The sequence below is a fragment of the Equus przewalskii genome, chromosome 3 (assembly GCF_037783145.1).
Source record: "Equus przewalskii isolate Varuska chromosome 3, EquPr2, whole genome shotgun sequence".
Taxonomy (NCBI): domain Eukaryota; kingdom Metazoa; phylum Chordata; class Mammalia; order Perissodactyla; family Equidae; genus Equus; species Equus przewalskii.
In genome coordinates this window covers 9,771,009-9,790,728 of record NC_091833.1, presented here as the reverse complement: position 1 = coordinate 9,790,728, position 19,720 = coordinate 9,771,009, and the positions used below count along the sequence as shown (strand labels likewise).

At 58.7% G+C, this 19,720-nt stretch overlaps 1 protein-coding gene across 21 annotated transcripts in view; it reads left to right on the top strand.

Moving 5' to 3' along the window:
* The window catches only part of KIFC3 (kinesin family member C3), a 65,376-nt gene extending 45,806 nt beyond the window's left edge, over window positions 1–19,570 (top strand). For 11 of the 21 annotated variants that reach the window (XM_070611975.1, XM_070611970.1, XM_070611980.1 and 8 more), the window contains 17 exons: window positions 7,666–7,731; window positions 8,332–8,475; window positions 8,605–8,844; window positions 9,348–9,521; window positions 10,059–10,206; window positions 10,289–10,419; window positions 11,531–11,642; window positions 12,873–13,054; window positions 14,169–14,273; window positions 15,646–15,776; window positions 16,310–16,433; window positions 16,653–16,782; window positions 16,873–17,102; window positions 17,484–17,618; window positions 18,041–18,149; window positions 18,693–18,719; window positions 18,923–19,570. In XM_070611975.1, coding sequence (XP_070468076.1) covers window positions 7,666–7,731; window positions 8,332–8,475; window positions 8,605–8,844; window positions 9,348–9,521; window positions 10,059–10,206; window positions 10,289–10,419; window positions 11,531–11,642; window positions 12,873–13,054; window positions 14,169–14,273; window positions 15,646–15,776; window positions 16,310–16,433; window positions 16,653–16,782; window positions 16,873–17,102; window positions 17,484–17,618; window positions 18,041–18,149; window positions 18,693–18,697 — 2,166 coding nt within the window. In that variant the 3' untranslated portion in view covers window positions 18,698–18,719; window positions 18,923–19,570. Of the gene's footprint in view, window positions 1–5,602; window positions 5,811–7,665; window positions 7,732–8,331; window positions 8,476–8,604; window positions 8,845–9,347; window positions 9,522–10,058; window positions 10,207–10,288; window positions 10,420–11,530; window positions 11,643–12,872; window positions 13,055–14,168; window positions 14,274–15,645; window positions 15,777–16,309; window positions 16,434–16,652; window positions 16,783–16,872; window positions 17,103–17,483; window positions 17,619–18,040; window positions 18,150–18,692; window positions 18,720–18,922 lie in introns of those variants that run through there. The other 10 variants (XM_070611974.1, XM_070611978.1, XM_070611971.1 and 7 more) reach the window with 3 other exon arrangements.
* Window positions 19,571–19,720: the final 150 nt, after the last annotated feature.

Here is a 19,720-nt window from a genome sequence, read left to right as displayed (position 1 = left end):
TTTGCCCAGACTCGCCTCCTGAACGTGGCTGCTTTCCCACGGTGCTCTTCCTGAAAGGCAGTGTGGCCTAGTGGTTAAGAGCGAGGGCTCTGTGGGGGTCACTGAGACCCGAGTTCCACTTGGTGGTCAGGTGACCTTGAACAAGTTGCTTAACTGAGGCTTAATCTCTCAGAACCTCAATTTTTCTTCCTGTAAAATGGGGATAATAGTGGTACCTACCTCACAGGGTTGGGAGTTCAAAGTGATGATCTTAGGAGGCCCCCCTGCTGGCAAAGCTGATTCAGTCTGTATGTTACCACCCAAGGGGGCTCGTCTGCTCGCTGCAAGACATGCCAATGGTCAGGAGGGAAGGTGGTGGGAGAGAAAGGACTTTATTACAGCTTGCCAGCAAGAAGGAAGATGGCCCACTCATGTCCGAAAGGACCATCTCCCAAAGCAAAGACTACAGGCCAGTTATATACATATATAATGGGGGCCAGCCTCCAGGTGGGGGAGGTGGGTGGTCTCTGGGTGGGGCAGACATCTGGTCCCAGTTCCTGAGAGTCCTTTGTTTCACTGGATGTGCCTCAGAGAATGGAGCAACTCCCTACACCCTGATCTTTCAGTTGTCATTGATGACGGTATCAGCATGGGCTTTCTGCCCAGGGGTCATCACATTCCTAAGAAACTCAAAAGAACAAAGTTATCATCTTAGAGCAGCTGGGAGGGGCCGTAAAATCTACAGAGCACGTCTGGGCTAGTCAGTCAGGGGTCATTCAAAGTTACAGTATAGTTTCCTTTCTACAATATGGCTTCTCTTATATCAAGCTTGTGTTGACTAGTATCAAGTGGGGCTGCCGACGACAGTGTTGGAAGCTGGCTTGTGAGGGCTGCGGGAGTCTCTCCAGGCCTCCCCGCGGGTAAGTGTCGGGGGAGATGTGTGTCTTCACGGCGAGCCCGCTGTGCTCCTTGTGGGGAGCACTCAGGCCAAAGGTCCTCAGTCCTTGGGTGTCTGGCTGAACAGGCCGCAGAGGCCACTGGGCTCAGGCTGGCGACTGAGGGAGGCTGTGGCTGGTCCGATGACCCTCCCCAACCTTGACAACCACAGCCCCAGGCCATGTCCTGGTGGCCTTGAGCCCCCCTCTCCTCTTGAGGATGTCCCTGGAGTGGTGGCCTCTGTGTTCCCAAGACCCCTTCCATGTGACGCGCCCCGCCTGCACCCCACCCCTTAGTGCCCCTGCACCTCCAGATAGAACGTGAGAGACTGTCGGACGCCACAGACACAGACCAGGTCTGGCCCTCAAATGTGTCTTGCTTGTTTTCTCTGCTTCCTTTTTTTTTTAACCATTTAAAAAAACTGTGGTAGGGTCCACATAACCTAAAATTGACCATCTTGACCATCTTTAAGTGTACGGGTCAGTGATGTAAGTACATTCGCGTTGTTGTGCAGCCTTCACTAGCATCTGTCTGCGGAAGTCTTTTCATCTCGCAGAGCTCCGTCCCCATTAAACACTAGCTCCCCGGTCCCCTCTCCTCAGGCCCTGGCAACCGCCATTCTACTCTGTCTCGATAGATTTAGTATTCTGGGTGCTTGTATCAGTGGAATCACAGTACTTGTCTTTCTGCGACTGGCTTATTTCACTTAGCATAACGCCCTCCAGGTTCATCCATGTAGTTGCAAATGGCAGAATTTTCTTCTTTTTTAAGGCCAAATAATATTCCATTGTATGGATATACCACATTTTGCTTATCCATTCATCCATCAGTGAACACTTGGGTTGCTTCATGTTTTCGCTATTGTGAATAATGCTGCCGTGAACATGAGTGTGCAAGTACTCTTTGAGACCCTGCTTTCAATTCCTTTGGGTGTATACCCAGAAGTGGAATTGCTGGATCATATGGTAACTCTATTTAAAATTTTTTTTTTAAAGGTATGCTTTTTGGTGAGGAAGATTGGCCCTTAGCTAACATCTGTTGCCAATCTTCCTCCAGTTTTCTTTTTTTTTTCTCTCCCCAAGGCCCCAGTACACAGTTGTATATCCTAATTGTAGGTCATTCTAGTTCTTCTATGTGGGATGCTGCCACAGCACGGCTTGATGAGCGGTATGTAGGTCCGCACCCAGGATCTGAACTGGCGAACCCTGGGCCGCTGAAGTGGAGCGCACAAACTTAACCACTTGGCCATGGGGCCGGCCCCTATTTAAAATTTTTTGAGGAATCTACCATACTGTTTTCCACAGCGGCTGCACCATTTTGCATTCCCACTAGCAGTGCCCAAAGCTTCCAATTTCTCCACATCCTCACCAATATTTATTATTTTCTGAGCTTTTTATTTTTTTTAACAATAGCCATCTTAATGGGTATGAAGTGATATTTCATTGTGGTTTTGATTTGCATTTCCCTAATGATTGGTAACATTGAGCATCTTTTCATGTGCTTATTGGCCACTTGTATGTCTTCTTTGGAGAAATATTTCTATTCAAGTCCTCTGCCAATTTGAATCAGGTTTTTGTTGTTGTGTTGTAGGAGTTCTTTATATCTGCTGGATATTAGCCCCTTATCACGTAGATGATTTGCAGGTAGTCTCTCATTCTGTGGGTTGCCTTTTCATTCTGTTGATAGTGTCTTTTGATGCACAAAAGTTTTTCTTTTTTTTATTTTTTTTCTTGGAGGAAGATTAGCCTTGAGCTAACTACTGCCAATCCTCCTCTTTTTGCTGAGGAAGACTGGCCCTGAGCGAACTTCCGTGCCCATCTTCCTCCACTTTATATGTGGGACACCTATTTTGCCAAGTGGTGCCATGTCCACACCTGGGATCTGAACCAGTGAACCCTGGGCCACTGAGAAGCTGAACGTGCGAACTTAACCACTGCGCCACTGGGCCAGCCCCTACAAAAGTTTTTATTTTGATTAAGTGCAGTTTATCTATTTTTACTTTTGTTGCTTTTGCTTTTGGTGTCATGTCGAAGAAATCATTGCCAAATCCAGTGTCATGAAGCTTTTCCCCTATGTTTTCTTCCAGAATGTTATCGTTTTAGCTGTTACCTTTAGGTCTTTGATCCACTTTGAGTTAATTTTTATAAGCGGTGTAAGGTAACAAATGGGTCTAACTTCATTCTTTTGCATGTGGATATCCAGTTTTCCCAGCACGTTTGTTGAAAAGACTGTCCTTTCCCCATTGAATGGTCTTGGCACTCTTGTCGAAAGTCATTTGACTGTATATGAGGGTTTATTTCTGGGCTCTCTATTCTGTTCCGTTGGTCTATATGTCTCTCATTATGCCGGTACCACACTGTTTTCATTACTGTTGCTTTGTAGTAAGTTTTGAAATCAGGAAGCGTGAGACCTCCAACTTTGTTCTTTTTCTTGTTCTTTGGCTATTTGGGGTCCTTTGAGATTTCGTATGAATTTTAGGATGTTTTTTCTATTTCTGCAAAAAAAACGTTGCTGGGATTTTGATAGAGGTCGCAGTGAATCTGCAGATGCTCTGTGTAGTATTGATGTCTTAAGATGATTAAGTCTCCCGTCCATGAACATAGGATGTCTTTCCGTTTATCGGTGTCTTTGATTTCTTCCAGCAACATTTTGTAGTTTTCAGTGTACAAGTCTTTTGCCTCCTAGGTTAAGTTTATTCCTAAGTATTTTATTCTTTCTGAGGCTATTGTAAATGGAATTATTTCCTTAATTTCCTTTTTGGATCGTTCTTTGTTAGTGTATAGAAATGCAACTGATTTTTATGTGTTGATTTTGTATCCTGCAACTCAGTTGAATTGGTTTATTAGTTCTAATTGGCCTGATTTTTTAATGACTGAGTTAGTTGCCAACGTTTAAATTGTAGTTAAGTTCACATAAAAATCTGGACTTCCTTTTTGTCATAAAAGATTGGCAGATGTGGTACTTCTGGGCTGACATTCCTGTGTGGCACCCACTGCCTGGAGCCTAGCAGCAGCTCCCACCTTTGGCGGAAGCGAGCATCCTTCAGTGTGCCCCCGCCTCCTCCTCCCTCCTGCCCCACGCCTTGCCAGACAGCCTCACTCACAGGCCCTGCTTCAGCTGGCCCGCATGCATTCAGCTTTCTTCCTACGTGTATTTACTGAGCACCTTCTACGCACCGGGCACTGGGAGCACAGCGCCTACACAACAGACAGACGTCCCTGTCTTCACGGACTAGCGTCCTAACAGTAGAAGTTATTATGTGCTGGGCACTGTCCTCAGTGCTTCACATATATTACTCCCTTAATCTCACTTAATCCTCAAGACATCCTCAATATGCGGTAGCCTCATGATACACACGAAGTAACCGAGAGGCATGGCGAAGTTGAGACCTGTCCAGGGTTATCCAATGTCTGTACCAGAAACCTACGCCGTCCGGCCTGAGAATCCATGTTCTAACTGCCCCTCAGTGCCAGAAGGACCCGAATGTGAAAACTCGGCAGTGGAGGCAGGGTGGGCGTGGACGGGGCCAGACAGGCCTGGCCGGAGGTCACGTAACCAGGAGTCAGGTCTGGCGGATGGGCAGTGTGTTGGGGACAGAGTGGGGTGCTCCCCGGGGCCGCCCCTCTGGCCTCTAGGCGGTGCTTCCTCGATGCCTTGTGGATCCCAGACCCTCTCGCTACCCCAGCTCAGCAGCGCCTGGCTGCCAGGAGAGCCCGTGTTCCTGAGGAGACAGCAGTGATGGTGGGCCAGGCTTGGCGGGAGGTCGGGAGGTAATTGGCAGCTGTCTGCATTGACAGGAGCAGACAGCTGAGAAAGCACAGACCTGTGGCCGCAGGGCAGCCCCACCCTCTGCTGAGCCCGCTTCTGCCCAGATGTAAATGTGGGTTTGTGTCAGGTTGGCAGACAGGCCCCAGCTCTTTGCTCCCCTGAGGGCCCTCTGCACCAGGCCCGTGACTCAGTTTCTCTGGCAGATGAGGAGCGTGGGCCGGGGGATAGATGCTGCCCAAACCCAGCCTGGTCCCTTCCTCAGCCCTGGGGCCAGCATCATGCTTCTTGGGGACCATCACAGCAGCCTGGCAGGAGCCTCTGCTGACCCTTTGCTGTTACTTCGAGTGTTTATTGAGCATCTCCTGTGTACTGGTCACGGCTCCTGATGAGCGATGGAGACAGCCCCTCCCCTCTGCGTACAGACGCAGGCGTTGCTGGTGCAGAGCTGTGGTGGGGGGGCCTGCTCGTCTCCCTCCATGCTTCTCTGGGTGCCTCCATATGTCTCTGTCTTCTTGCCCATTGTTTTCCCTGACTCTGAGGGACTCGCCTGCTCTCCCTTCGAGGCCGGGAGAAAAGTGGCACCTTCCCCCGGGCCCTGCTGGAGCAGACCCCCTGGTGGAGGTCAGTGTTCCCCCCACCCCGGTCAGCGTGCATTCTTATTTCCCAGCCCCCGGTGGAGCTGGCCTGCCGGGCGCACTCACGGCGCACCGTGGAGTGGCTGTGCCTGACTGACTGCCCTGCAGTGTTGGTGGGCTGTCCCCGCGCTGCCCGACACAAGCCAGGAGACAGCTGAGTGCCTCACGTCTCTGATGGAAGGGGGTCTTGTGCAGCCTCTTTCTCCACTCTGCACCCTGCCCACTTTGCAGCCCCCTCTTTTGGGGGCACCCCCAGAGATTCCAGGCAGAGCCCGGGGGCACCCAGAGTTCCGATTGTGATGCAAGAGAGAACAGGAGCCTGGGCCGCAGGCGGGTGGCAGGCAGGCATCCTGGCCCCCAGGTCAGCACTGGAAAACCCGTCTTTCACCGCATGAGGGTCTGAGTGGCTGTGGCGTGGGGACAAGCGAAGTCAGAGCACACCCAGCCTGGTGCCGAGGAAGCAGCCTGTCTGGGGGCACCGGCTCAGTGCAAGTGGGTCTTCCTGGGGTGATTTCTGAGGGAGGGAAGGCGGGTGGGGGGACCCCAGCTGTTCAAAAGGAGGTAGACCCATCTGTTTCAGGGTGGGGGGAGTGTGAGAGGAATACATCGTCTTCAAGACTTGAAAATTACTGAAGAGCATCAAGAACTTGTCAAGTATAATCCCACAGTCCAGAGACCTCTAGTTTTTTGTATCGTATTCACAATTTTGTTTTCAGATTTTTCTTGGGCTTAATATGTTGAGGCACCTTTCCCCATCTCACTTAAAACTCTGATAAACACAACTGCAAGGCTGACACAGCAGTCTGTGTGTGCACAGACCATAATTTACTTAACCACTCTCCTCATGCTGGGCTGTCAGCTCTTTCCAACTTCGTGACTAAGGGATGACAGGCCGCCTCATGCATACCATCCCTCACTCCCGCTAGGGCCGGGGAACTGGGCACTCCTGGTACCAGACTCTGAACAGAAGGGGGTGGTGGTGTGGGCAGACAAGTGGCACCAGCTTTGCCTCGCCCCTCATTGCCCATGGCCCATGGCCCGCCTCCTCCCCCGGCCTACTCAGAGAAGCAGAGGCCGGACTGTTGTGGTTCGGCCACCTTCTCCAGCCCCAGGAGGCAGGGAGCTCCCAGCCCTGCTGCCCACAGGCTGGTGATGACATCTCAGCCAAGTAAAGTAGGGAGATTTGGCACACACACCCCAAAAATCCCAACGTCTGGCCTCTCTTGAAAGGTCAGAAGTTTGGCGACACTGGGCCTGAGTCCCCTGGCTGCAGTCCGCAGGTGGTGCATGGCGGCTGCCTCCTCCAGGTGGATCTTGGGTGCCGGTCCTGCACTGCCCCTCGCCCAGCTGACCTGGCTGGCCTGTGTGGGCAGTGGCCTTTGTCACCTGTTGTTTGGTGATAAGAAGCCAGTGCTTCGTGGCCCGTCTGTGTAAACCACGCCCCCTAACCCTCCAGTGAGGGTCTGACTCTCACTGCGCCTTTTCCAAGGGCACTGTGGTCATCACGGAATCTTCTGCAAGAAAACCCCAAACATGGTCTGATGAACGCTGGTGCCAAAGTCTGTGTCCGCATTCTGGGTTCTTTCCCGATGAGAGGCTCCTGGAGGTGGGCTGACACGGAACCAGGGTCTGGGTCCTGTGGGGAGGGTGGCCAGCTAGGGGATAGCTCCAGGTAAAGGCCGCCACCCTGGGATCTCTCTCGGGGCTGGTTTCCCTGCCCCAGGTTCCCTTGGAGCCGGGTCCCGGGCCTCCTGATGGGGTGTGCACACCCTTCTCTTTCTCCCAGCCTCTGCCGGCCACACTTCTCCTGCGGAACCGACTGGGAGCTGGGGTGGACGTAGGCCCCAGAGGTGCCCTGGTCTCTGGCAGACCTGATCCACAGACAGACTTACCAGGAACCACTCAAAGTGGAGAATTCCGGGGGCTGGGCAAGGACAGACCCAGGTTTTGTAGAGTTGGAGGTTTTTACAACTTGGGAGCCCTTTTAAGAAAAAAGAATATAAAGTTACAAATACAAAAGTAGGTACAGGCCTTGGCAGGGGCCTGTGAAAGGCAGGTGTCCCAAGGGCCAGGCTCCCGAATCTCCCAGTGAGCTGCCACTGGCATGGGCCGAGGGTGACACAGGAGTCACCTCTGTGCACGTGTTCCCAGGCTTTCCCAAGAGCCCAGGCTCACTGGGTCCTGCGGTGGGACAGGGCACTGAAGGCTGTCAGGACCAGGCCAGGTGCCTCACCTGGAGCCCCAGGTGTGGCCTGAAGCTTGCACACAGGGCGGGTTGGGCAAGAGGCTGGGTGTGGGCTGGAGGTGAGGAACACGGCTCACTGTGACCCTGGCTTTGTGTCGGCAGGTGGAAAACCTGAAGGAGAAGCTCATCAGCCAGGCCCAGGAAGTGAGCCGCCTCCGATCAGAGCTGGTGAGGCTCGACCACAGCGTCCTATGGAGGGGGGTCGGGGCTGGGCAGACCCTGCACAGACTGGCCCCCCAGATGAGGGGTTCGACCCTGTCTCTCCCGAACCCCACGTCCATCCAAGCTGGGCTGTATCCTGGCCACGCAGACCCCCGTCCTACTTGGAAACACTCCCAGAGAATACTTGCCATCACTCACTGGGCCCTCCGAGGTCGTGTGACCCCCCAGGGGAGGGGGGCTAATTCTCATTTGCTGACATAAAATGGGAGTGTGAACTCTGTGTATAAATATGACTTTTCTTGTTACTTTCACACTCCGGAAAATAGAATGGAAGGGGTGGGGTGCAGGGGGAGCACTTCCTGCTTCCCTGCCAGGCTCGCCCTTTCTCTCTGCCATCTTCATCTTTGTTTTTCTCTTGAGCACCTTCTCTCTTCTTTCCCTCACTCACCTCTCTTTCTCTTTTCTCCCTCTTGCCGTCTTTCTCCCCGCTCTCCTCCCTTCTCCCCTGCCCACTCCCCTGCCCTCGCCCTCTCTCTGCCTCCTTGCTCCTTTCTTGCCCCTGACCTGCCCTCCCCCATGCCCCCCCTCGGCCCTGGCTCTCTGCAGGGAGGCACCGACTTGGAGAAGCACCGGGACCTGCTGATGGTGGAGAATGAGCGACTGAGGCAGGAGATGCGGCGCTGCGAGGCCGAGCTGCAGGAGCTGCGGGGGAAGCCGGGGGCCGCCTGCACAGGCTGCGAGCACAGCCAGGTGAGCGCCGGACCAGGTGGGCCTGGAGGGCTCAGTTCCTAACAGTGACCCTGCCCGCCTGCCTGCCTGTCTGTCTGTCTGTCTGTCTGCCTCACACCTGTCCCTGTGCCTCCAACCCCCGGTCTGCAGGAGAGCGCCCAGCTCCGAGACAAGCTGTCCCAGCTCCAGCTGGAGGTGGCGGAGAACAAAGGCATGCTGTCGGAGCTGAACCTGGAGGTGCAGCAGAAGACCGACCGGCTGGCCGAGGTGGAGCTGCGGCTCAAGGACTGCCTGGCCGAGAAGGCGCAGGAGGAGGAGCGGCTGAGCCGGCGCCTGCGCGACAGCCATGAGACCATCGCCAGCCTGCGGGCCCAGTCGCCGCCCATCAAGGTGAGCCACAGGCCTGGAGCGCGGGCAGTGCCCTGCGTGTGCCTGGACTGTGCCTTTGTTCTTGGCCCCTGGCGCCCAGGGCAGGACGTCAGAGGGGCTTGTCCTGGTGAACAGTCAGTGTGCACGGTTGAAGGAACCATTCCAGGTCTGCACTCAGTCCTGCCCCTTCCCCTTCTGGCCATCCAGCACCAGGCATGTAGTGGGCATCCAGCAATCGGCACTCGAGGTGCCCGCCATGTACCTGGCATGGACGCTGTGCCTTGCTAGATTCTGCCCTTCTTATCTGTTCTGCGCCCTGTTCTGGGCCGCAGCCGGGCTCGGAGTGGGCTCATGAAGATGAGAAGATTCCAGGGGGCTCTTGCAGCATTCATGTGGGACCTTGAGGCTCCTCTGGCTTTTTCCGGGGACTCTTAGTGGGATGTTCCTGACGGTCCCCTCTGGGCCCCGGGGTGATGTCCAGGCACTCACGCACCTCCATGCACCGTCCCCCCCTCGCCATGCAGTATGTCATCAAGACGGTGGAGGTGGAGTCGTCCAAGACCAAGCAGGCCCTCAGCGAGTCCCAGGCCCGGAACCAGCACCTGCAGGAGCAGGTGGCCATGCAGCGGCAGGTGCTGAAGGAGATGGAGCAGCAGCTGCAGAGCTCGCACCAGCTGACCGCACAGCTCCGGGCGCAGGTGCGCAGGCCGTGTGAGGGTGCACGCTGGGCTGGAAAGCTAGAGGCGGGCCTGAGGTCCAGGGCAGGGGTTGAGCACTTGGGGGTCCGACAGACCTGGGTTCCAGCCTCTCCTCCCCCTGCTGGCGGTGTGACTAAGGGCAGGTTTTGTCTGAGTCGCTGTGTCCTCCTCTGTACAATGATCTGACCATAGAACCCACCTGACAGCGGGGCTCAGGGACATAATCACGAGAGGCCCTGCACGGGACCCGGCACACGTGCTCTTGGGAAGGGGTTGTAGTCAGGGTCGTAACAAACGCCCTCTCTGCTCTCCTGGGGCCTGTGGCTCGTACATGTCATGTGCTGGGCCCCAGGCTGATGCTGGGCTGATGCAGGGAGTAGGAGTTGCACGGAGCTCACAGGCCTTCCCAGGAGAGAGCTGGCCATCTTCTGCCTCTCCTGGGTGTGCATGTGTGTTCACTGGTGTGCACAGGGGTGAGGGGCCGGGCTTCTTCCCTCCCTTGCCCCCCCGCACTGAACCCCCGGCCCTGGCCACCAGATCGCCATGTACGAGGCGGAGCTGGAGCGGGCCCACGGGCAGATGCTGGAGGAGATGCAGTCCCTGGAGGAGGACAAGAACCGGGCCATCGAGGAGGCCTTTGCCAGAGCCCAGGTGGAGATGAAGGCCGTGCACGAGAACCTGGCAGGTGAGCCGGCTGGCTGCGCCCCAGCCTGCCCCAGGCTGCAGCCCCTCACCCCGTCCGCCTCACGCCCCTCGTGTCCCCACAGGCGTCCGGACCAACCTGCTGACGCTGCAGCCGGCGCTACGGACCCTCACCAACGACTACAACGGGCTCAAGCGGCAGGTGCGCGGCTTCCCGCTGCTGCTGCAGGAGGCCCTCAAGAGCGTCAAGGCCGAGGTGAGCGCACGCCCTGGGGGTAGGGCTGGGGGGGCTCGGGGCCCTGGGGCAGCGAGGCAGCCACCCAGGCTCCCCTCCAAAGGGCAGAGAACGCCCCCGGACAACATCTCCCCCCACACCCCCTGCCACCCTCAGACCCTGTTCGAAAAACAGCCTGGTCAGGGCAGGTCTTCCTATGACTCTAAACCAAACACATTATGTATATCTTTACGTCCCAAACTTATATCCTCATATCTTGAAAATGCTACCCACAGCTGTTCAGCTTAATTGAACTCTTTCAAGCCGCCCTTGTGCAAGACGAGAAGAGCAGCGGCTGATCAGCCTCCGGGCCGAGCCTCTTATGCCGTCGGCCCCTCAAATCTGGACGTCGGCTCCTGCAGGGTGGAGGGACTGACGCATTTGGGGAATAGAAAATAGCTCTCCTTTAAAAACTTACGTCAGTAATACCTGGATGTAGTGGACAGTTCCACCCCTGCAGAAGGGCGTCAGGTGGGAAGGGAAGGCCTCTCTGCCACCCCAGCCCCATCCCCGAAGGTGGCCTGTGTCCCAGCATTCCCCGCAGGGCTTTCGGAGTGTGCTGTAGCCTGTCGATGTGTATGTACGTGGATTTGTAGTTCCCTCCGGCCCAGCAAAGGGGAACATGTGTATGTGTGGTCTGCATCTTGCTGCTTTCCCCAATGCAATGTGCTTTGGAGATCTTACCTACCAGCTCCTACAGATCCATGAGATAGATGGTGTTATCCCCATCTTGCAGATGAGAAAATGGAGGCTCAGGTCCTCCAGCTGCTCAGGGGGTGAGCTGGAATTGGAGTCCAGCCGCCTCATGTTGTAGGCAAGGGCTAGTGCTGTGGGGTGAGGACTGAGTCCTGGCTCTGTGCAGGGCAACCCTGGGCTACAGGCTTAGCCTCTCTGGGCTCAGTTTCTTCCATGGTCAGTGGGCCTGGTAGCAGCGCCTACGTAGAGGGGTTGCTGGGAACAGGTGATGTGTGCCAGCGCACGTCAAGTACTCAGTCCCGGGCGGGAGGCAGTGAGCAGCCTGTGGGGGGCACAGGCAGTCGGGCAGATGGGCCCGTGGAGCCGGCCCCTGATGGCACTGCTCGTCCCCCATCAGATCGGCCAGGCCATCGAGGAGGTCAGCAGCAACAACCAGGAGCTGCTGCGCAAGTACCGGCGGGAGCTGCAGCTGCGCAAGAAGTGTCACAACGAGCTCGTGCGGCTGAAAGGTGACCCACCATTAGGGGCTGGGGAGCGCCCAGCATGGAGTCCCCGACCTGGCTCGTAGGTGGTCCCGTCCTTCCCCACGGCCCCAGCACCACGCCTCGGAGCTGTGCTGTCATTGAGGGGTGTGATTCCTTCCTTGTAGATGAGGAACCGAGGCACAGAGGAGGCAGGGGACCTGCTCAAAACTGCAGGCTTGTTAGTGTCCACCTTGGATCTGTCCCAGTGCTGAAGTCCTTGTCCCAGTGCCCATGGCAGGCTACCCTCAGGCCCCAGGTGGCCACGGGGTTGGGTATTGAAGCACCGGGTGGCGGGTGGCTGGGATGCCACTCGTTCTGGCTTAGGGCCTGGTCAAGCTTGAGACTTCACCCATCCACTGCACCAAGGTTAGGGAGTGCCTGTTCTGTGCCAGTTGCTGTTGGAGACACTGAGATATGATATGGGCCCCACAGATGCCATCCCTGCCCTCATGGTGCTCACTTCAGCGGGGGGAGCAGAGAGTCATCATTAGTCACCCAGAGAACCCAACACTGCCCCTGATACCAGACTGGGGAGAAGCTCTGAGAGCCCCTGGGTGTCTGACACAGGGGGTGTCAGGGGGCTTCCCGGAGGAGGTGGACGGGTGAAGGGGAAGTTGGCCATGCTGGCTGTGGTGGGAGTTTTCTCCTCCTCCCAGGAGCACTGGGATGCCCCTGAAGGGCTGGAGGCAAGGGGGCGTTGTGCTCAGCTCTGGCCTCCACACGCCCCTGGGGCTGCCCTGTTGCCTGTGCCCACTCTGCACTGCCAGGCGTCCACCTGCTGTCCAGTGCTGTTTGCCCGTCTCATCCCCAACCCCTGTCCTGGCATTCACTGCGTCCTTTCAAAACGACAGAACAAGCCCCTCGGCTTACTGGGACCCGAGCCCCTCACTGTGCAGATGAGGAAACTGAAGTCCAGAGATGTAAAGAGAGTGTCTATTTTGGTACTCCACCCAGACTGCGTGCAGTGTTTGAGCCCCACAGTTGGCCTTTCCTCCCCGTCCCACCCTCAACTGGTTTGCTCAGGAAGGAAATGTACCAATAAGTGAACTCATCCTGTAGTGTGAGTGACTGATAACAGCTTTGTGGGCCACCTTGCCCTGGGGGCCTTGCTTTGAAGGCAGGGGGCTCTGAACCACTAGGCTGCTTAGGATGCCAGTGGAGACCAGTGTGGAGGCGGTCTGGTTTAACCCTTCTCTCCTCCCCTACCCAATGCAGGGAACATCCGGGTGATTGCTCGTGTCCGGCCAGTCACCAAAGAGGACGGGGAAGGCCCTGAGGCGACCAATGCGGTGACCTTCGATCCCGACGATGACTCCATCATCCACCTGCTGCACAAAGGAAAGCCTGTATCCTTCGAGCTGGACAAGGTCTTCTCCCCGAGGGCCTCACAGCAGGACGTGAGTGTGGCCCTTCGGAGGAAGGGACAGAGATCAGTGGAGAGGGGACACAGAGACTCACAGGGAGAGGGAGAGATGGTGGGAGGATGGACGGAAAGACGTGTTAAGAGTGGGGAAGACAGGATGGAGAAGCCTGGGGCACCACGATCCCTCTTTCCTTCCCCTCTGGAGGAGAGAAGAGGGTGAGAAGCTAAGACCGAGGGCCTTAGGAGCCTCTGCCAGAAGGAGAGCTCCATGTGCAGCCCTCCCACCCTCAGCCCCGCCCACACATGTGGCCCTGCCCACTCTCACAGCCCCACCCACACATGTGGCCCCGCCCACTCTCACAGCCCCACCCACACATGTGGCCCTGCCCAGTCTCACAGCCCCACCCACACATGTGGTCCTGCCTACCCTCACAGCGCCACTCACAGGTGGCCCGCCCACCCCTCAGCCCCACCCACACATGTGGCACCGCCCACTCACAGCCCCACCCATCCACGTGGCCACTCCCAACCAGATGACCCTGGCTCCATTGAAGCAGGGCCCTCCAGCTGTGAGCGCTCTGTTCAGGGTTGTTTCTAGCAACTCCCCGGTCCCCAGTGCAGAGCCCTCAGCCTGTGAGAGCCATGTGGTCTCAGCATCGCTCTTCTCTCATATCTGCCGGGTCCAACCTGCCAGGCCTGTCTTGCCTCTGCCTTCTTGTTGCCATACTTGGCTTCACCTTTGCCCCCATCCTCTGTCTGCTGGCAGGCAGGCAGGCCAGAGGAGGTGCAGGCACGTGCTGGCCTCTGCCTTCATTTTGCTGCGCCCTCCTTGAGAGCTGGAGAATGGGGTTGGGGGTTTGTGAGCTCCAGGGCAGGGGCGGGGGGGGCCCCTTCAGGTGTTTGCCTGCAGTAAGCCCTGTTCTGTCTCCCCTTCAGCCTCTTGGCAACCAGGTTGCCGTTCATGTCCAGTGTAAGTGGGTTATTAGTTGTGAATTCTGCACAGTGAGCTGGTTGCTTACAATAGCATGTGCTGCATTATTGCTGAAGGAGAGAGCGCTCAGGGGGAGGGGGCTGGACCTGTAGCTGGTGTGGGGCCCTGGTCTCAGCAGCCCTGGCAGCCCCTCACCCCCCATCTGCATCCCCCCTAGGTGTTCCAGGAGGTGCAGGCCCTGATCACCTCCTGCATTGACGGCTTCAATGTCTGCATCTTCGCCTACGGCCAGACGGGTGCCGGCAAGACGTACACGATGGAGGTGGGTGCTCGCTGGATGGGGCAGGGGTTCAGAGTGAAGACCACTGCCCTGCCGCTGTAGAGGGGGCTCCCTCACTGATCTTGGGGTTTGTGTGGTGTGTGTTTTGCCTCACTTGGTTTTCACAACCACTCTGGGAGCAGAGCCCGTAGCTGTGTTAGCCTCAAGGCACCAGCAGAGGGGCCACCTGGCTCAGTGCACCTGCGATAGTCCCCTGGGTGTGGGGCAGGGGCAGACCCACAACACACTCTGGCATCAGCGGGGTCTCACTCGGCCTGGGGCTGGAGTCCGGGGCAGCACTTCAGCTCTCTCAGGACAGGATTTCACTGCACCACACATGTTTTTTGGGCCCCTGCTGTGTGGCTTCCCATGCTGGGCCTGGGGGCATCAGGGCAATGAGGGCGGGTCTCTGCCATTGAGGGGAGCCCTGGGCAGTGGGAGAGGCTGGCCAGTGGAGGCTGTCATGGGGCGCCCAGCTCTTACCTGCTGCCCCCACAGTCAGGGCAGGGCTTCGTCTCTGGGCTTGTCGCCGCCCCCTCTCCATGGGGTGTGGCCAGGAACAGGGCGCTGAGAGGAGGAAGAATCTCGACTGTAGACAAAACAGAAAACTGGCCCCTGGGGGTGTCTTTGGTTTGTCGGCATTTCCTTGGCTCTTGAGGGGTGCTGTGGGTTCCCCAGTCGGGGAAGAGGGCAGGTGTTGAGAGGGTTGGACAGGCCCTGCTGGCCCAGGCCATCAGGCACCCTTTGGCGAGGCTACCAGGCTGGCAGTACTCAAGCCTGGCAAGGGAGCCAAGCAGCAGAAGTGGAAGGAGAGCGGGAGGTGCCATCAAGGGGGAGGCAAGGGCCCCAGTGAGGACCCCAGGTTTCCTTTCAGAAAGGCCAGCCAGCCCATCAGGCCTGGGGCACTTGCTGGCTCTGCCTGCACCTCCTCTCCAGCACCCACAGAGCCCGGTCCATGGCCTCCCTGACATCGAGCACCATTGTGGGCAGTGGCAGGGACATCATCCATTCCCCATGCCCCCTCCCACGTGGCCCACCAGGGCTGGGTATGCGTCTGGCACCCAGCAGTCCCTGTGTGTGGGCTCCTGCCAGGCATTTCACCCAGGGGCTCTGCTGTCTCAGGGCAGTCCTGGCACGGTGGTGTCTCTTTAAATGTGGGAAACTGAGGCCCAAGGAGGTGAAGTTGCTTGCAGCTGGTGGAGGGCGTTTGGGGGCAGACCGGCAGGCAGGTGGGAGCTTCGGTCAGGGAGGGTGGCCTGTGAGGGGAGGCCAGCTGGAGGGAGATGGGGGCCACAGACACCATGTGAGCATCTGCACGGTACACCCCTCATGGTGGGGAGAGGCCCACTCACTGGGGCCTTGCTTCTGCCCCCAGGGGACCCCTGAGAACCCGGGCATCAACCAGCGGGCCCTGCAGCTGCTCTTCTCCGAGGTGCAGGAGAAGGCGTCCGACTGGGCGTACACCATCACCGTCAGCGCGGCCGAGATCTACAACGAGGCCCTCAGGTGGGCACAGGCCTCCCGGGCAGCTCGGGGTCCTCAGGGCCATGTGGAGCCATGTGGGATGGGAAGTGGGGTCTCCCTGAAGCAGGGAGTTGGAGGCTGTATGTCCTGACCCGGCCCAGCGGTCTGCTGGTCCTAGGCCCCTCCCCCATGCCAGTGGGCAGAGGAGAGAAAGGCTTTCTGAGCCCACCTGGGACCCCAGACCCAGGCGTTCCTTTTCCCGTGGAAGTGTCCTCACCCTCCCCGCAGCTGCACCAGGTGGTAGTAAGTGAGAGTGGGGAGGCTGGGGGCTGTGCCCTCAGGGGCTCAGTGCATCACAGGGCAGGAGTGGCGCCACCACAGGACTTTTGGGGAACATTGGTCTCTGCCCTTCAAGGGCCTGAGTGCTGGGAGGAGCTGGAGGAGGAGGAGGAGGGGCGAGGAAGGCTTCCTGAAGGTGCAGTGTGTTAGGGGAACATTCCAGGCTGGGGGCAGGTGCGGTGCAAACAGAGGCAGACTGGGAGGAGGGAGTGACCGCCATCCGCCTGCCCCTCCAGGGACCTGCTGGGACAGGAGCCCCAGGAGAAGCTGGAGATCCGGCTGTGCCCAGACGGCAGCGGGCAGCTGTACGTGCCGGGGCTGACGGAGTTCCAGGTGCAGAGTGTGGACGACATCAACAAGGTGTGGGGCCGGGCGGGGCAGGGCAGTGCTGGGAGACCCTGCCCACAGGCAGAGCTGCCCTAGGGTAGGACACGTCCCCACCCTCTCTGAGCCTCAGTTTCCTCTGTATGGTGTAGCGGGTGACGCCCCTCACAGGGGTACTCGGGGACAGGGTGATTCCAAAGACCCCACTCCCAACCCTGTGCATCTGCCCTCCCTGCCCCCCCGCCCCACCGCCAGGTGTTTGAGTTTGGCCACACCAACCGCACGACGGAGTTCACCAACCTTAACGAGCACAGCTCCCGCTCACACGCGCTGCTTATCGTGATGGTGCGCGGTGTGGACTGCAGCACGGGCCTCCGCACCACGGGTGAGTGAGGGCGAGGGGCAGCCCGGCCCGAGCCCCGCCCAGGGACCCACCCCTGGGGCGGCCTTGACCTGCCCTGTGCCCTCCCTGCAGGCAAGCTGAACCTGGTGGACCTGGCCGGCTCGGAGCGCGTGGGCAAGTCGGGGGCCGAGGGCAGCCGCCTGCGGGAGGCACAGCACATCAACAAGTCGCTGTCGGCCCTGGGGGACGTCATTGCTGCCCTGCGCTCCCGCCAGGGCCACGTGCCCTTCCGCAACTCCAAGCTCACCTACCTGCTGCAGGACTCGCTCAGTGGGGACAGCAAGACCCTCATGGTGGTGCAGGTGAGGAGCGCAGGTTGGGGCAGCCAGCAGCACAGGGGCTCGGCCAGCACCAGGACCAGGGGCCCCTCCCAGGTACCCAGGCTGTGCACGGAAGGGCCACTTGTCCTGAGCAGCTCCAAAGCATGCTGAGCTCCAAACCGTGCACCCCCCAGCCTCCCCAACCGAGCTGGTGACATGCACCCTGTGTACCTCGCACGTTGCTCCTCTCCTGCCTCTGACGTGCCGTCGCTGCTCCCTCAGTTCCCCTCCAGCTCCCCCCATCTTCTCCAGCAAGCCTTCTAGAGTCCCCTGGCTGTGAGCTCCCTCTGCTCAGCATGCTGCCCCCTCCAGTTGTTGGGGGGTGGCTGGTCGGGGTGGGGAGTGAGCTCTGGTCTCTCCCAGGTGTCGCCCGTGGAGAAGAACACCAGCGAGACGCTCTACTCCCTCAAGTTTGCTGAGAGGGTCCGCTCTGTGGAGCTGGGCCCCGGGTCCCGCAGGGCAGAGCTCGGGTCCTGGTCCAGCCAGGAGCATCTGGAGGTACGGGGACCACCACGGGCCTGTCTGGGTCGTGGGCAGGAGGGGAGATCTGGGAGCGGGACGGCCTGGAGCGGTGGGAAGAGGAAGATGCCAGAGGGGGCGGAGCCCGAACTTGAACCCAAACCTAGCAGCCTCTTTAGTTCAAGTATTTCTTCTTGGTCTCTGAGGTCCCTGTGGGGTCGTCTTCTGGTTGGGTGTGCAGGCCGGCACACAGGCACTCGGTAGTAACTAGTTTATTTCTTTACGTGGATTATCTCATTTAACTCTGGCACTACCTGAAGCGAGGGTATCATCATCGTGCCCATTTGGCAGATGAGAAAACGGTTTCAGGAGGCTGGGAAGGGGAGGAGGGGGAGGTGCGGTGCGGGTGGGGAGCCAGGGCAGCGTGGCACCGACCACCTGTCCTCCCCCTCCCCTCACAGTGGGAGCCAGCTTGCCAGACGCCACAGCCAGCAGCACGAGCCCATTCGGCCCCCGGCTCTGGGTCCACTAGCCGCCCAGGCTCCATCCGGAGGAAGCTGCAGCCCTCAGGTGAGCCTGTAGGGGGTGGGTGGGTGGGTGTGCCTCCCCACAGGTCCATCACAGCCGCTGGGCTGCCCTTCCCTGGGGGCGCTTTTTGTTTTTTTAAACTTTATAGAACTTGACCAAAACTTGTGTCGCAACTTGCCCTGGCCCTAGGAAGTAGTAAGGGCGGACAGCCCTGGGCCCGTTTTACAGAGGGGAAATCGAAGGCCCCCTTGGAGGAAGGGGTAGCGTAAGCAGGAGTGCACCCTCCAGCTCCTAGCTGGGCTGCTCACCTGAGGCCCAGGACACGATTCTCCCAGGCCGGCTGGCCGGGCTCGTGCAGTACCTGCCCGTCAGAGCAGCCTGGCGCACCCGGGGGCTAGGGTGGGGGAAGAAGGCAGGGCTCACCTGTGTCCTAGGACTGGCAGCCAGGGCTCCGGCCCCCTCGGCCCCACTCATGGAAAGGCCTGATGAGTGCTTGAGGAGGGGGAGCGGGTAGGGGCAGCAGGGTCTGGGGGGCCCTGGCCCGAGGCAAGCCCACCAGTGAGATGCCTGTCGCTTTGATTTCAGCCTGACGGCTGGGGCTACAGTCTCCAGGTGAGTGTGGGGCCCGCGGCCCAGGGCTTCTTGTTGCCCGCCTGCTGCGCCGGCCACCTTGGGATGCAGGGCTGTGCCGGGAGCTCGGCTGCTCAGGGCTGGGGCTGTCCTTCGCTGCCTGCTGTCTGTGTGCTTCTGCCTGGCTCCCTCGTCTCCCTCCTGTTCTCCTCGACAGACTAACGAACCCCCTTCTCGTCCTGCAGGGAAGTCAAGGCCGGTGCCTGTGTGATGGATGTGTCCACCCTGCTGGCCCCGTGGCTGGACCTGAGCCCCACTGCCGCCTGCCGCAGCGCTGGGGGTGGGAGGCGAGGCTCCTCTTCTCTTCCGCCCCCTCGGAGATGAGAAACACGTTCCGAAAGAGATGGTGGCTCTCGGCTGTGGCTCTGGGTGCACGTGGCGTGGGCTGTACGGGCAGGGAGGGCCGCTCCGCCTGGGGGGCCTGGCCATCCGAGCCGGCCCACGTCGGGAGGGCAGGAGCGTGTGGGGGGGTGCCAGCCCAGCTCTTCCCAGCCTGCAGGGCCCCCTCCGTAGTGGGCGGGCAGAGGAACCCCCAGAAGGCACAGGAGCCGTGGAACTGGGGCTGGTGGGCGGCCTCCCCTCCTCCAGGGGCCTGCACTGGCGTGTATATAGTGTCCTCGGTGTACATAGGAGCTCGGCCCTCCTGCGGGCCGGGCCGTATTTATGGCCGGCAGGAGGCCAGCGGGCAGGATTCTGCTACCCCCACCTGCCTGGCACCAGGCTCTCTCCTTGCTCACTGGCCTCTTGATAGTTTCCTCTCTCTGAAATCCTATTTAAGAACTTTTGGAAGCGTAGCCATTTTTACTTGTTAAAATAAAAGCCTTTTTACACAAGTGTGGTCTGAGAGTTGGTCTCATGGCCCCTGGGGGATGGCTGGAAGCATGGTGTCGGCGTGTGCTGCTGGCCCCCCACTGCTGGCTGGTCACCCACGGCCCTCCCCACCCAACGTCCCCATCAGGATCACATGTCCTGATGTCCGTGAC